This window comes from Delphinapterus leucas, chromosome 17 (genome assembly GCF_059928025.1).
Source record: "Delphinapterus leucas isolate spDelLeu-1000000601 "Yukka" chromosome 17, BTC_Dleu_Yukka2, whole genome shotgun sequence".
NCBI lineage: Eukaryota > Metazoa > Chordata > Mammalia > Artiodactyla > Monodontidae > Delphinapterus > Delphinapterus leucas.
In genome coordinates this window covers 1,758,269-1,775,437 of record NC_143145.1, presented here as the reverse complement: position 1 = coordinate 1,775,437, position 17,169 = coordinate 1,758,269, and the positions used below count along the sequence as shown (strand labels likewise).

Below are 17,169 nucleotides of genomic sequence, written 5' to 3'. Positions count from 1 at the left end.
CCACGTCCTCTGCAGACTGTCCTGGGGCCCTGCTTTGCCCTCAGACCCATGACCCTCCGAGTTGTTCGGCGATGAATAAATCACTCGCTTGGAAGAGACGCTCAGGCTGGGCTCCTGGCAACACTCCGTGTTTCAGGAACGGCTTTCTGCAGAGACCCTTCCCCACGTGACTCAGACTTGACTCGCCCAGGACGAGGCTGGGCCCGGACCCCTAATTCCCTCTCTGCCTCACACAAGATGAGCCGAACCACTCATCCCGCGACCCGCTGGGACAGGAGGCATGCTGGCCAAGCGTGAGCCCAGCTCCTCGCCACGGCCTGCGCCCCCCGCAGATGCCCCAGCCCAGCCCCTCCAGCTCGGCGCACTCCCTTGCAGACGAGAAGCCTGTCCCGACTCCCAGGTGTTTGCACGTCATACAGCACAGCGTCCTCCTCGCTCAAGAGCCCCCCACTCCCTGGAACAATCCTTCTGAATAAAGATCCTACCCACTCAAAAAAGAAGGAAGCCGCGTCGGGGGGATAAGGGGAGCGAGGGTGTCCAGGGCCCCCCTGCTCCAGCGGGTCTCCACCAGCTTGGTGGCCAAGGGAGCGAGGATGGGACCAGGGGACACTGCCCCAGCACCAGGCTGACCCCCAACCTCGGGCCACCGTGAGGGGATCAGCAGGGTGCGCCCACCCCCACCCCCCACGCAGAGCCGGACGGACCACGGGGAAAGGGTGGCAGGCGAGCCTGGGGCCACAGACCCCTCCTGGACTCCCAGGCAGAAGCCTCCTATGTGACCTCAGAGAACAGACCAGACTGGCTCCGAGGGGCTACTCAGAGCATGGGGACCCCAGGATCCCAGCTCCCAGCCAGATGAGCCTGTGGGCGCACAGCCTCCAGCCCCCCTGCAAGGTCTGGGGCAGGGAGCCCCAGGCGCACTTCCCTAGTAATGCAGAGCAGGTGTGACCCTGGCTGCCCAGGGTCTGCGGTCCCCACCCCCAGCCCCAGGCCTTTGGCCGGTGGAGGAGTTTGTGGGCTAGCACCTCCACCTCCTCCAGGATCACTCACGGGTGCTGGGACGTGCTGGCTGGGGGCAGACCTGATGACGGGCCAGGAGAGGGAGGGGCCCAGGGGAGGGGGCAGCACACAGAGCGGCAGTATCTGGGCACAGGCGACCGGCACGGATGGCTGTCCCTCCGGTCACCGTGCTGGGCACCTGAGCAGGCCTGGGCTCCCGATGGAGGATGCCAAGGGCAAATGAGGGGGCTGTGCCAGAGATCTGGGCCCCACCAGGAGCTGGGGTAGGAGCCGAGCTCCAGGCAGAAGTCCAGGACTCAGTCCCCGGGGTGTGACCTCAAGGCCTGGCTGGTCACAGGGGCCATGCTGGGAGCCCAGAAGCCCCCCAGGGCTGCCCTAGGATGGAGCCCCCGGGGATGGCAAGCAGCCCCAGCCACGGTGCACGAGGGCGGCAGGCACTGGGAGCCATGTGCCCAGGCGTGGGCACCAGAGAGCGGGAGAGACTGTAAAACACCTTAACTTAGTAAATGTTTAAATCAGGCAATTATTTTCCTGATGGCTTCTAAAACTAGAACTCATTAAAAGCTCTCACGGAATCTTCTCTCTTTTTACTGGCGCTGAGGAATAACAACCTTGCACAGGACATAATAAAACCTCGTGTGTGTGTGTGTGTGTGTGTGTCCTCCACCTTTAAGAGCAAAAGCAAAGAAAATGCCGCTGCATTTTTCTCTATCATGCAATCTCTTCTCGTAATTAGGATCTTGGCAACCATCCACCTACAGAGACGCGGTCCCAGTTCATGGAATAGCCAAACTTTATCGATTTATTCCCATATTTATAGCTAGATATTGGCCAGATCAACAACCCCCCACGCTCTGGCCGCACAATGCCAGCTACCGGCAGGGTGGCTGAGGCCCCACACGCTCTGCTCAGCCTGGAGGCCCTTCCTGGCCCCTCTTTACCCCAGCCTGCTCCCTCCTCGGCCTGCCAGGTAGCCATGGCAACAGAGCAGCTGGTGAGCACAGAGCTCTGCACCTGGGTCAGGTGACACAGCAGCTCAGGAGGGGAACAGGTAGCGCCAGGCCTCGCAGGTGAGGTCAGGTGAGCTGGGCTTGGCACAAGGAGCCGGTGAAGACATGGCAGTACAGGCCGCGGGCAGAGCTGGCTGGGAGGCAACAGGTGACTCGGCCAGACCCGTGCCTGGCAAGCCCGTTCCATGCTGGCGATGGCTGGGGGCACGTGCCCGTCTCATTCGACCTCCTCCCAACCCCCTGGGGAGACCAGGCACCGCCCTGCCCTCCAGACAGGAGGAGCCCACCTCAACCAGAGTTAAGTGACAGGCCATGGGCAGGCGGAGCTGGGCCTCATGGGCTGGCTCCTGGGCTCCACCATCCCCTCGTGGGGCGATCTCAGTGCCCTGCTGCAACCTCCTCATCTGGGGAAGGTGTCAGAGCATCACAGTCGGGACAGCCCCGCTCTCGAGTCAGGCAGCTGGGCTCCAGTCCCAGCTCTGCCACACACAAGCTGTGTGGCCCGGCCAAGCGACGACTCCGCCAAGGCTCCACCTCATCTCTGGTCAAACTGGAGCACCACGCTGCTCACGTTCACAGGGCTTTTGTGTGGGCTGATGAGAAGCTGCATGTAAATAAAGGCAGCAGAGCCCTTTTATTAAAACACAAATCTTCTGCGGAGTCCCAACACGTAAAACTTTTCACCCATTCACCTGCCATCCACTCAACCCTGTCCATCTACCCACCCATCCCCCACCCATCCCCTTACCATCCATCTATCTACCCACCCCTCCATCCCCCATCCCCTTGATGGTTCCAGAGAGAGTCACTGAGTGCCCAGTGTCGTGCACCCTCTGGGGTGCCAGGACTAAAACAGACGAAAATCCCTGCCTCCATGGGGCTTACGTTCTCCTGGAAGAAGAGAAATAATAACGAGGTAAGTAATTAAGTGGTATGTTAGACAACGCAGAAGACAACTGAAATTTTAGACGGGGAACATCTGAGTCAAAACCTGAAAATAAAAGGAAACAAGTTGCTGGAGTGTCTGGAGGAACAAGGGTCCAGGCTCGGGACGGGGGTGGGGCCGGAGGGACGCACTGGCCCGGTCCTGGCACTGTGACCTCGGCCGCACTCAGGGAGGAGGGACAGGGCAGCCCACTTCGGGGGCAACGAGGAGCCCAGGTCTGGGAGGTGGGACCAAACTGCCCCCGGGCTGGAGAGGGCCGCCCCGCCGAGAACCTGGGAGAACGTGGGCCCAGAGCTGGCCAGGGGGCAGCAGGAGCACGGGGGTGTGGAGGCACCCCTGGCAGAGGCGAGGGGCAGCTGTGCAGGGACAAAGCAGGGGTCACCCGTTAGCACTTGGGCAGCAGGGAGGGCCCTGAGGGTCCACGAAGACCACCAGCCGCAGCTGTAGGGACAGCAGGCAAGCCACTGGCCAGAGGGAGACCGGGGCTCTGAGGGCGGCCTTGTCTCCAGAAGAGGAAGCTCTGGAGGCCTTGCCTCCGCCCTCTGGGAGGACGGTCTCCCGGGAAAGGGGCCCCGGCGGAGGGCTGGGCACTTGAGGGAGTGTGGTGGGGACCTGCAGGCACCCCTCCTGCCCCTCGGGAGAGGCCTCGCCCTGTCTCCCAGCCCCCAGCTCAGCCTGCAGCCCCAGGGGTCACCACAGTGGCACCCAGGGATGCCCCACATTCCAGTCTGCCAAGCACCCCGCAGCCCATTTTCTGAGAGTCCCCCATTTCTGATCGCGCCACAGGACTAAGAAACAGGCTCAGAGAGGGGACCTGAGGCTGGAAGGGATGTGAGGGGGGGCCAGCTGGGAGAGCCGGCTCTCCCCAGGCTGGCCACAGCCTTGCTGTGTGTCTGAAGGGACCCCAGCCCTTCTCTCGGGACCCCACATGCTCAGTTACAGAAGGCACAGGATGGAGGGCACACGGCCACTGAGAATGGGCAGTGGGCACCCAGCCCTGCAGGCCAGACTCCAGAGGAGGGAGGGCCGAGGCCCTGGAGGACGCAGGGCTCTGGCATAGCTGCGGGTGGACAGACAGGCCGTCGAGGGGCAGAGGACAGGCCTGGGGACAGAGCTGCCGCTGGCCGGCATTGGGGAGGGGCAGCAGCTCCTGGACACTACTTCACCGGGAGCCCAGACACCTCCTGACGCCCACCGATCCCGCCGCTGCCTGCCCACTCCCAGCCTCACGCCGCTGCCTGAACCCACGTACAGCTCACACTCCATAACGAGATGGACGTTCCCTCTCCTCTCTGCTCCAGACAGGGCCACTGGCCAGGAGGCTGCGACCCGCCACCTCTGCCCCAGCAGCACCCCTCCCCGACCCTCGGGGTCCTGGGAGGTTTGGGGCTCCTGAGGCCTGACCCACCTGGGACCAGTGTCAGGGAGGTGCCCTCAGCTGGGAATCCAGAGACCAGCCGCCTCCAAAACAGGGCGGGGGGAAGGAGCCCGAGAGGGGAGCCAAGGGCTGGCAGGGGGTGGACGGTGCCGCGGGTGCCCTGCCGTCGGAGGGACCCGCCCCGCAGACCAGGCTCCTGTATGCTCGCAGCTCCCCTCGGCCTGGCACGGCCCTCCTGATGCGCCTCGCCTGGGTGCGGCCAGGGCTCAGACCACCTGGGTCCCAGCCGTGTGGCGTGCCTGTCGGGAAGCGGGTACCGACATCCTGGCTCCACGGGATCACGTGCCAGGGACACGTGTGCCCTGGGCTGGCGCGGCTCCCCTTCGTGATCAGCCACTCTGCCCTCTGGAGCCACGAGGTGCCCCCCTGCTCCTCTGGCTGGAAGGGGCTATCCAGAGGGGTCTCCTGCACTCTGGGAGCCCGCAGGCCAAGCACAGCCGTCCTTGGGGCAGGGAGCCAGCTACTGGAACACCAGGCACACAGCTCTCCATCGCCAGGGCCGCCTCTAAAGCTCCAGGCAGAGGGCAGAGCAGGGGAGGGGCGGCAGCCAGCAATACCCGGATCTGGGCAGGGGCTTCCGGGCGGCAGGAGCCACAGGAGCAGCAGGTGAGGCGCCTTCTGGGCATCGCAGGAGCCCAGGGGTGGGGAGGGGGGTGTCTGTGGGGTAACAGGGAAGAGAGCAGTGGGGGCCATCTCATCGTGCCCACAGATGGGGAGCCCCCAAAGGGTCTTAAAGGACATTCCGTGCTGCCAGAGGACGGGCTGCCCGAGGAGGTTGGGTGGAGGTCTTTACAGCGCCCCCAGGGCAGGATGCCCTCACTCGAAACCTAACTGAGCAGGTCCAGGGGCCACTGAGCCAGGGAAGGGCCCAGAACCACTGCGAGAGGCCCTGGCAGCCCTCAGTCTCCTGCCCACTCACCACCTGATCCCTGGCCAGCAAGCCAAGGTGCCGGTCAGCCCCTGACAGCCCTCCATGGGCCATCTGAAATGGCAGGGCCCTGAGAGGGAGGCTCCTCCCTGACCCACCCATTTCACAGATGAAATGACCGAGGCGAGAGGCAGGCCCAAGGTCACCCAGCCAGTTAGTGGAGACTTGGGTCTAAAGCCAGGAAAAGGCACCCCAGGCTGGCACTTCATTTTGTCCCATAAGGTGACTCGGGGAGGGGGAGGCGAGCAGGGGCAGAGGCGCTGAGTGGGTCCATCAGCTCTACACCCTCAGCGCCAGGCTGCTCGGTGCCCAGCAGCCACCCCGGAAATGCCCACCATGGACCAGAAAGCAGAAAGAGGAGATTATGAAGGAATCGGATGTGATTAACCTGTTGTCGTGACTTTAATTCCACCTTTTGGGCCTCAGTTTCCCCATCTGTCCACACCCCCTACCCCCCACCTAATAGGTAAGTCCTTCAAGGCAGAACAGGGCCTCAAAGGGGCTCCCTGGGACCACAAGTCTCACTCCAGCAACACTGTGAACGCATAAACCCATGCAAGCCCAAAAGCCCCCGTGGAACGTGGGGGGCAGCAGGGGGGGTGCGGTAAGGAGTTTCCACACGGAACCAGTCTGCAGCCTGCCAAGGTGAGAAATGCCACGTGTGTCTTCCTGAAGCTGTTCCCACAGTCCCCTTCCCAGAGCACTGGCCCACTCACCACAGCCCAGCCCCTGACAGGCCATGCAGATCTGGACAAACAAGCCCCAAGAAACCTAAGCAGCGGGGTTCTGGCCGTCTCGGCACCTTCCCAACAAGTCCTGTTAGAGATGTGCTGTCACCAGGACAGATGCAAACCTGGGGGAGGGCTTTTTAAACACTAATGACATTTTCGTTTGTCTTTCCCACTTCCAAAGACCCCGAAGTGGGGGGGGGGGGGAGGGAAGGAGGGAGGGAGGGATGCAGGGAGGGAGGAAGGGATGCAGGGAGGTGTGGTGCCCAAGACCAGCGATGCTGACTCCCCGTCCCACGCCATCACCCTCTGGCCAGCACCTGCCTCGTACCCACACCACCCACTGCAGATGAGGGAACAAGCCTCAGGCCCCGCCCACGGCCCCCCAGGAAGCTCCAGCCTGGCTCTGAGGGCCACAGACAAGACACTGAATTCAGGCTGGCCCTGCATCAACCGAGGTCCTAGTCGGCCCAGAGCCCCACTCCTCTCCCACCAGCCCGTGCCCCTCCGTCTTGGCTAAATGACAGCGGTGGCCTCCACATGGGGCCCCCTCACCCCCAGTAAAGCCCACCCCCTGCCTGCACTCGCCACTCACACGAGGAGGGGCTGGCGGTACCTGGGCCCTCTGCTCCCCTGAACCCCGGCCGGGGGCCTCTGCGTGGGCACAGAGCTGCGCATCTGGCCCCTACCTCAACCTGGCGGCCACGAGAGGCTGTCCAAAGCACTGGCTGACCCCCTGAGCAAACCCCACGACCTCTTGGGGCTTTGCCCTCAGAGCGGAGGGTCCACCTGCTCAGGAGCTCCCAGCATTTCCTGGGGGGCAGCCCTCACCCCACTCACATCCTCGGGCCCTGGGCCCTGCTGGGGAGCCTGCACCTCTGCTCCCTATGTGCCGGGCCAAGGCCAGGTCCGTCCGTCCTGAGCAGCCGCTTCATCCCACCTCACACGGGCGGTCCAGACCCCCGGGTGTGCCCGAGGGGCTGTCGGGGGCTCTCCCTAAGAGGGCTTCAGCTCTCGAGCTGCAGGAAGAAGCGGGTCCCTCCCCGCTCAGGCCTGCCAGCACCCGGAGTTGTCGGGGCGATGGCTCCTAATTTGTTCTCAGCTTCTCTGGGAAAGCAAGTCTCACTGTGCCAACGGCGGGATAAAAACATCTCTGTGTGTCTGGTCCTTTCTGGACCATCTCGGCAAGAGGAAGAGGCCTGCCTTCCGAGACACGGCCCCCGTGTGGCCGCCTTCCTCTCTGGGCAGTGAGGTCTGGTTGGGGGGAGGTGGTCCACTGAGGCAGGTCCTCTGACGGGGGCTGAAGAAACAAGCATTCCTCCACCAGGCCAAAGTGCAGGGGTGGGCAGAAGGAGGGGGGTCGAACCCCGCCTCTCAGGGTGGCGTCCACCTCCTTCAAGAGTGTAGGACCTGCTCATTGCAGACACGGTGACAGGGCCTGGGCCAGCGACTCAGTTTACCAACTTGCCCAAGTCTCTGTTTTTCTAAAAGAATCCGCTTTTAGGGAAATTTTGTTCCAGAAACCCAGCTCCTGAGAGCTTCGGGGCAGGCAGGCCCCCCAACTCCTCCGCCAGCAGGCAAAACCGAGGCCCAGAGGGAGGAGGGGACACACACTCAGAGGCTCAGGCCCCACCACCAAGAGAACCAGGCGGCCCAACGGCTACATTCTACATGCACTTCCCACATCAGGAGGCCCCCTCGCACACTCACTGGCACACCTGCCCCTGCACCTGCACATCCACCCACATACTGGCACACCCACTCAGGCACCTGCTCCCACAGGTCCATCTCAGGGAACTGCACACCTCTGGCAGTTGTCACAGGTCATCCATGGCCAGCAAAACATCTGGCAGCAGGTATTACACACACGCAAACTTGAGAAGAACAAAGAACTAGCAGCCCCCCACACCCCATGGTCGGACACTGACAACACCACCGCCACCTGCTGGCAGCCGCCCCAAATTACAGGTTCAGTTCTCTCGGCAGGTCACTCAACCACTCAAAAACTATCCACTGGAACTAACTGCTCTGGGAGCTGAATGGCCTCATCAGAGCGAAATGGCTTCCTGGAAACCTAAGCGTGCAGTGAAGGAAGCAGCCACGGAGACTGGCACGTGCCACCCGGGCACAGGCCCTGGGCTCCAGGCCAGAGGGCTGAGTCCACTAGGAAAACGCGGGGGGCAGGGCGATGAGACACAGGGTGAGACTCTGTTGGGTTCCCTGGACTCCCTCTCTCCACCGGGCGGCCCAAGTGGCCAAGCTCGGGCAATGCCCTGGGAGCCCAGGTCCAGCCCCTCTGGGCTCGGGCAAGGGGCGGGCCTCAGTCTGCTGGTCACAGAGCAGTGGCACCACCAAAGGGCCAGCCCAGCCTCCACTGCTGGAGCGCCGAGAGCCGCCACGGCAGCCGGGGACACCCATGGGCACACACACACGCATGCACGCGTGCGCACGCCAGCCCGCACCTCGATCTGCAGGATGGCCTCCTCACGCAGCCGGATGGCCTCCAGGTCCTCCTCGGTGATCTCCGGAAGCAGCGCCTGCCCCTGGGCCTGCCACACGCCGTCGCCCCCGTTAAAAATCTTCTCGTCCTCGGACAGCTCGGCAAATGGGGCCTGGGGACTCTGCCGAGACACAGACCAAGGTTACCCGCACGCACAGCCCGCTGCCACCAGGCCGAGCTCTCGGCAGGCACCCAGGAGCCAGCCCCCAGCCTGCAGCCCTGAAGAGGCGGGGGGACGGGCTCCACCCTGTCACTCGAGGGACGTCCCCACAGGGTCCCGGGTGCTGGGGCTGTCGTAGATGGTGGGCAGACACCGGGCCCTGTGGCCGTCCCAGGCCTGGCTGCGGGGAGCACTCGGCAGGACCCCACAGCCCCCCAGAGCCAGGGCCACACAGAAGACCCTGCAGAGCACAGCCGCCACGTTCCCAGCTCTTGAGGGGTCACAAGCCTCTTCACGAGCCCCCAGAAAATGTCCCTACATGCACACAAACCCCAGCTATTCGTCGGGGGGCTGTGGCCCCCGCAGGAAGCCCGTCCCAGAGCTGGTTACAGACTAAGTGCAGCTGCCGGGCAGGGGCCATGGAAACCGAAGCATGGACGTCACCCAGTAGGGCACAGACCCGCCCCAGCTGGGACCAGATCACGGGGAAGGAAAGCCTGAGGGGGGTTTTCAAGTTGTCTTATCCTTTACTGATTTAATTCACCAAATTTTCAAATTCAATAAACTAGCAGCTTCTCCCTTTAATGAATTCTATCTGTCCCCTGATGGAACAACCTGGGTACAAGTGAGCTGACATCCACCCCTGAGGTGCCAGTCCCGAGTGGGGAGTGGGGTGCCAGTGGGGGGCCGCGCCTACCCAATCCCCGCAGAGATGAGACAGCAGGAGCCAGGGATACCCCTCCTCCCAGAGCCATGGCTTCACACGAACAATGCTTACAATTTACCTGCAAATGTTCAGCAACAAAGACTACTGACCTGCACCCCACGGCACCCCCCCAGGAAGACAGATAACGGCACACACACTCCCCCCAGCCCCACTCCCCCAGGCCTGTCGTGATGACCAGAGCAAGAGGAGAAGGCACAGAGGACGGGCAGAGCCCCGGGAGGGCAGCCTGCCCACCAGTGCCCCTCACCTCCCACGTGTGTCGAAGCTCCTTGGAGCCGCTGTCTCTGACGCTCCCGACATCCTTGCAGGGAGCAGCCAGGAGCCCACTTTACAGATGAGGCCGCAGAGGCCGAGCGGCCAAGGAACCCAGAAGAGCCGGGAAGTGGAGCAGGGCTCTGAGCTCCCACCTGGCACGGGGAGCTCCAGGGCGAGAACCACAGACCAGGAGAGAGGACGGTGCCGGCACAGTGCTGACCACACGCCCTCCTCCCGGCCCGGGGACACACTGCCCTGGAGGCAGAGGTCAGTGCTGGGCGCACAGACAGACGGGGGGACGGCTGCCGCTCTTCTTGAGCCCCTCCTACAGGTGTCTGGGCAGCGGGCACGGGGCTGAAACACAGGACTGCCATCACCCACGGAACGGCCCTCTGTCACATCCGCAGGACACTTGGCGTCGGTCACCTTGGAAGGAGGCTGCAGAGGCTGCCACTTGCCTATTTTCTGTTTCCCCTTTGTTATAGGCCCCTGATGTCTGCCTGCAATGAAGACCACCTTCCCATGCCCTGTGCAGCTCAGGGTCACATGGCAGAGTCCTGGCCACACTGACGCCAGAGAAGTGACTCTGGGTGTGTGGGGGGGGGGCGGGTAGTCCAGGGGTCCACTCGGCTCCACAGGACAGTCTCTGTGCCTGTCCTCCCAGCAGATCCTGCTCCCTGCGGGCCCTGCCACACCGCCTACAGGAGGCCCCGCGGGTCAGCAGGAAGAGAACACAGTCTAGTGTCCACATTCTTTCCTGCACTTTGGGGCCCATGATGGCCACCGCAGGCCTGGCCTGCGGTGCAGTGGAGCGGATGGACACTGCCCACACCTACTCATCTGGGCACCAAAAGCAGCAAATGGCACAAACAAGAACCTTGGGGCATTTGGGCAAACGTCAGTACAGGCGGGCGCAAGGCGCTGGAAAGCCACGTGTGACTGCGCCTAGGAAAGGGGACACACCGGATGCCACCCTTTCCATTGCTCGCAGCCCCGCAGGGTGGGCACGCTCCCCTCGGTTACAGGGTGATGCATCCGCACACACCGCGTCCTCCTCCCAAAGCTGGCACTCTCCCTACAGACCACACCGATACACGCAGCACCTCGTCCCCGGAGTCAGCAGAGGCCTTTAAATAAATAAATATGTGGATATGTGAACACAAAATAAAAGATCTACAAATTCTGCTGACGGGCGCTCCTCATCCAAGGCGGCAGTCACCACCTCCCCTTCCCGGTGTGGGCGGGAGGAAGTGAGCAGTGCCAGGCGGGCAGGAGCGGGGTGCGGGCTGGCCCCGCGCCAGGCCGCGCGCCTCCACCGCCCCCCTTCTGCGCTTCCCAGGCCCCGCCTAGGCTGCAAAGCCAAGTCAGGTTCCGGTCCAGCACTGGCACCGTCGGGCCAGCGGCACACTCTCAGGGCCTCAGCGTTCTCCTCCACAGAACGGGAAGAGTGACCTGCGCCCAAGGCCTGTGGCCTGTGTTCACCACACAGCAGCTGTGCTGTCTGCACCCCCCGTCCCGTCCCTTCCCCGTGCTGCCCGGCACACCCCTCACTCCCAGCAGGAGCCGCGGCATCTGGTCCCCCTCGCTGATCCCACGCCCTCAGTCCAAGGGGGGGAGGGGACCGAGAAAGCTCAGCTCTGCCGCTTACTAGCTGTGTGATCCTGCCAACTTCCTTAACTTCTCCAACCTCAGCCTTCGCTTCCCTAAGATGGGGCTGATACCGCCCACGTCCCAGAGTCACATAAAGAAGTGACTGGGATGCAGGAGAGGCACTGACCAGCGAGCACACGTGAAAACGAGATGCCAATGGAAAGCCCAGGTCAGGTACCATGCAGGGCCGGCCGTCCCAGGGCAAGTGAGTTACAGGGCACAGGACACGCGTGCCTGCGGGGGACCCCAACAGTGCACCCCTCCCAGCAGCGGCTGCTCCAGAACAGGACACCCAGCCCTGAGCTGCACTGACGCCTGCCCCCGACCCACCTAATTCCATTGGCCTGGGGCACCGCCTGGACAGGGGCTTCTAAAGGCCTCCCTGGCAAACCTAATAGCCCCCGTGGGAAGAGCCCTGGCCCGCGCACCCAGGGGCACGCCCACTGCAGCTCTGCTGTAAAGCACAACGTGACCAGCAGGGGGTGGGCAGGAGCACGGGGGCGCAGCCTGCAGTGAGCACCACGGACCAGCTGAAAGTGTCAGACACTACAGTGAAGAAGTGACACTACGGGTGTAGCGTGAAGCCTCCTGGAGTCTGGGTTTCCGTGGAAGCTCCAGAAAGCCGAAGCAAAGGGTGCCGGCCTCCCTGCAGGTGTGGGTGCGGCGCCTGGCCTCCACAGGTACCGGCCGCCTTCCCCAAGCGGCTCAGGACAAGGGAGCAGGGAGGGAGAGAGGGCTGATCCCGCCGCAGCCCCCCTCCTGTAAGGATCAGAAAGCACCCTTTATTCTCCTCACAAAGCCTCAATGTGGGTCTTGAGCTCTGAAGCCAGGATTAGGATGTGCTGGCAGGGTGGGCGCTGGGGCCGCAGCGCAAGGGATAGCCGTGTGATGGCTTTCCAGCTTGCAGGGCAGCCAACAAAGGCGGCTTTCTCTTTGCTCCAAGGCCCAGGGCTTGGGTTCCGTTCCGACACGTCCATTAGAAGCCCACAATCCAACGAGACGGCTGGGGGGCGGGCCCAGCAGTTTCCCGTGAGAAGAGATGGAGCCCGATGGGGGTTCAGGGAGGCCAGGAGGGCGCGTGGCGGGGGCTCGGCGTGGCCCCCCACCCAGGGCCAGTGAGCAGCGACCCAGGGCTCTCAGGGGCTCTGGGAAACGGGCCACTGTCTCGCCAATTCCGGCCCAGGGCTCTGCATGGGAAGCCCGTGACCTCGGCGGGAGGGCAAGCGTCAGAATGACAGAATGAGAGCTGGTCACACACTTGGGAAACACAGCTTCTGCGTAGTAGCCCGAGGCTGGTCATCCACTTCTCCAAACAGCAAAAGGCTGTGTGTGTGTGAGCTGACGGAAGTCTGGAGGCTCAGTAAAGCCCAGGACACAGAACAGGCGTGACTGTCGCAATCCTTCCCTGGCCCCACATTAAATAAAGGCGCTGGGGCCCAGGGGCAGGGCCAACCCGCCCTGCGCCTGGCGGGGACCACAACTAGGGTACTTCCCAGCAGACGTGGAGGTGAGGTGGTCTTTACTGCTGCTGCTGGGAGCACGGGGCTCTGGTGAACCCACACCGAGCTGGCGACGGCGATGCAGACTTCGGAGTGTTCCCAGCGCTGGACAGGCACAGCCCTGCCTTGGGACAGAGGCCGGCCCAGAAGCACCTGGCGGCTGCCCACTGCCTAGGTCTGGGTAGGAGACTGACCCAGGGCCCAGCTGAGGCTGCGGCCGACAACAGCCAAGAAGGCTGACTCCAGAGAAGCCAACCTACCCCTGCTCACAGCCACACCCGGCACTCAGCTCAGAGGAGAGCCAGCAGGCAGCGGCCACCCCTGCTCCTGCCAGGACCAGGACCACCGGTCCGCAGATGGCGGCCCCGAAGTCCGGGGGATGCGGCCACATCCCCGGGCTGAATCCTGCAGTATATCATCTCATCAACTACAGCTTGCAAAATTCCTGGAAATAATCTAATCTTTCATAACTTCTCAGAAGCACTGTTGACCACTGTCTTCCTCTTTAAGAAAAACTCTACTGAAATAGGACATCAGTAGTTGAATGCACAAATCACAAGTGTAGATCGGTCTGTGAACTGTAACAAAAGGAAGACTTCCGGGTCAAGATACGGACATTCCAGCCTCCTACTCATTATGCTGTCCCCTACCAAGGGTAGGGGCTTCTAACTCTGCCCGTTGGTTTGGTCCGGTTTTGACCTCTATCCTCTTTGGGCTCAGCGTGTGTCCGAGATGTCACCGGGGCCTTGCTGGCCACAGCACAACCCTTCTGCTGCCACAGTCTCCCATTTACGGACTCAGCACAAATGCTCTGTCCATCCCACCGCAGGCTGGCTCTCTCCCAGGTGTCTGCTGCTGTATGTCACGTGTGCTCAGCGTTCTTCTATGTGACTTTTCACTGGGTATACATTTGAGGTGGAGCTGCAAGGCCACAGACAGGACGACGTATCACTCCACAGGTGTGTTCAGCTACCAGAGAGGGGGCACCATTCACACTCCCGTCTACTGCACAAGGTCTCCGGCTGCCCCACAGCCCTGCCGGCATTCGGCATGCTCCTGCATTTTCATTAGTTTTTAGTCGTGTTGGTGGGTGTGAGGTGTGCAGAGATGGAGCATCGTGGGTTAACTTTGCCTGCTTCTAATGACACATGCTGAGCGCACACCCATGTGCTTACCAGCCATTCCGACGTCCCTTTTGAACGTGCATGCCCAAGGTGTTTGCCCTTTTATGTTTTTGAATTGAGTTGTCTGTCTTTTTCCTACTGATTTGTAAGAGATCTTTACATATTATGAAGTCCTTTCAGATACGTGATGTGCAAATGCCTTCTCTCACTCTGTAGGTCACCTCTTCGCTCTCTGAGGGTTGTACAGACCGTAACAAAGACAAGTTTATCACTTTTTCTTTATAGTAAGTACATTTTCATCTGTGTGGGAGGAAGACAGCCTCCTATGGTAGCCTCTAGAAGCTTCACTGCCTTACCATTCACATTTAGATCTGTGATCCAGGGAAGTGTTCTGAGCCTGGGTGAACCGGGGTGAAGGATCTGCTGGGGGTGGCAGCCTTGTCCCAGCAGTGCTCCAGCCCCCTCCCAGCCACACAGCGATGGCCCCGGGCCCGCAGCACTTCCTGGCTGAGAGGGTACTCACAGCCTGAGCTGGCTTGTCGCCTCGTGTGGACATCCTGCCCTGCACACCGCTCCTCAGTCACTCTGACACCAAGGTGAAGTGGGCAGGGTGTTCGGACCTGTACTTGCCGTGTGCTCAACAGGACCTTTCCCAGCTCAACCATCAGCCAATCAGCATCAAGTCCTGTGCAAATCCTGTGCCTCCCACTGCGTGGCAGTGCACCTCCCACAAGCCAGGTAATCACATATGTGTGAGTCTGCATCTATATGCGACTCTGACCCCACTGGTCTGTTTGCTTAGCCTTCAACAAATACCACACTGTTCCAATTTCTATGGCTTTATATGGTGTTCTGATACCTGGGAATGTAAACCCTCAGTTCTGTTCTTCAAAATTGTCTTCATTATTCGGGGGTCTTTATATTTCCATATAGATTTTATGATCAGTTTGACAATTTACACACACATCATATACAAACGCATATTCAAAACCCGCTAGGATTTTTATTTGGATTGTATTGAACCTACAGAACCACTTGGTGAGAATCTGACATCTTTATACATCAAATTTTCCAATCTACAAATATGGTGTACCCCTCCATTATTTAATCTTCTGTAATTTCTCTCAGTAATGTTTTATGGTTTTCTATATAGAAGCTTCAACAACTGGTCATAGATTTCTTCCTAGTTTTGATGCTATTATAAATGCTATCACTTTTTAAGCATCATTTCCAAATTGTCTTTTGCTGGCACACACCATGTTTTCTTGCATACTGACGTAACAGAAATCCTGCTACATTCACTTACGAACCCTTAAGTTTCATCAGATTCATTCACATTTTCTAGTTACACAATCATGTTGTCTGTGAAGGGGTTTTAAACCTTCCCCATTTTAAACCTTTTATTTCTTTTTCATCTCTTATTGCACTGGGTATGCCCTCAGTGCAATGGAGAAGAGAAGCAATAACACTGGACACCGCGTCTCCTCCTCACTCTCAGGAGAGAAGATTTTAATATCTCACCAGTGAGTGTGCTGCTGACTGTGGCTTCTGAAGATACCCTTTATCAGATTAAAGGCATTCCTATCTCCTCCTAGTTTGCGGAAAGTTCTGAGTCCCCCTAAGTGGGTACTGAATTTTACCAAATGCTCTTCCGTGTCTATTGAGATGATCAAATAGATTTTCTGTCTTACTGAATTAACATGGTAAATTACTCTGATTATTTCTGAATGTAAACCAACCCTGCATCCCTAGAATAAATCCTACTTTATAACGATGTATTACCTTTATATATATTGCTAGACTTAGCTTATTAACATTTTGGTTAGGATTTTTGCTTCTATGCCCATGGGACAGCATGTTATTTTCCATTTACTAGCCTCATAAAGCAAGGTGGGATGTATACCCTCTTTCTATATTCTATATAAGAGTTTGTGTAAACTGGTATTATTTATTCCTCAAATATCTGGGAGAATTCATCAGTAAAGCCATCTAGTCTGAAGTTTTATTGCTAGGATGCTTGTTAATTATGGATTTCATTTCTTTAATAAATACTGGACTTTCCAGATTTTTTACACATCCTGGGAGGTTACATTTTTCTTTAAAAACTTGTACTTCATGTAAGTTGTCAAATTTATGGGTATGAAGTTGCTAACGGTTACCTTATTACTTTTTTTTTAGCTTTTAGAAGCTATAATGATATAGCCATTTTCATTACTGATACTAGTAATTTGTATTTTCTCTCTGTATCTTGATTAACCTTGTAGGATTTAACAATTTTATTAATCATTCTAAAGAACCAATCTTTGGCTTTGTTGAATTTGTCCGTTGTACATCTATTTTATTTTTCACTGGTTTCTGCTTTTTCCTATATATTTTCTTTGGATTTAATTTTTTGTTGTTTTTCTAGCCATTTGAGATTGAGAAGTAGATCACTAATTTTCACACGTGCTTCTTTTCTAATATATGTATTCAAAGTTATAAACTTCCCTCTAAGCACTGCTTTAGTTGCAACCCATAAGCTTTGATTTGTTGCATTTTCATTTTTGTTCAGTTCAAGGTTATTTCTAATTTCTACTAGGGTTTCTTCTTTGATCCATGGGTTATTTCAAATTATACTATTTAAATTCTCAACCCCTGGTGTTGAGAATTTTGTTACCAGATTCCAGTTTAATTGCACTCTGGCTAGAGAACATATTCAGTGTTATGTCAGTCATGTAGAATCTGCTGAGGCTTGCTCTACCATCCAGCATATGCATTCTGTGTATATTCTCTTAGTGTCACAAATACCAGTTAGGTCTGTGTATTGACCAGTAGCATTGCCTGAATATTTTACATCCTTCCTTAATTTTTTCAATTTATTTTATTAGTCATCTAGAGTGGTGTGTCACAATTTCCGACTGTGATCGTGGATTTACTAGCTTTCCTTTTACTACTATCAGTTTTGCTTTATATTTCTATTTTTGAGGGTATATTGTTAGGTACACATAAATTTAAAATTATGTCTTCCATTTGAATTAACTTTTTATCCTTACAAAATATGCTTCTGTATGCCCACTAAGAATTCTTCATGTGAAGTCTACTTATTCTGATATTAATATGGCTATAACAGCTTTCTTTAGCTTTTGGTTGCACAGTATATTTTTTTCCATATTTTTACTTTCAACATTTTTCTGGATTTATATTT

General features: G+C 58.1%; 1 protein-coding gene across 4 annotated transcripts in view; it reads right to left on the bottom strand.

Annotated features, from left to right (window-relative positions):
• TSNARE1 (t-SNARE domain containing 1) overlaps nucleotides 1–17,169 on the bottom strand; it is an 83,637-nt gene that overhangs the window by 12,096 nt on the left and 54,372 nt on the right. For all 4 annotated transcript variants that reach the window (XM_022555206.3, XM_022555207.3, XM_022555204.3 and 1 more), the window contains one exon: nucleotides 8,533–8,691. In XM_022555206.3, coding sequence (XP_022410914.2) covers nucleotides 8,533–8,691 — 159 coding nt within the window. The remainder of the gene's footprint in view (nucleotides 1–8,532; nucleotides 8,692–17,169) is intronic.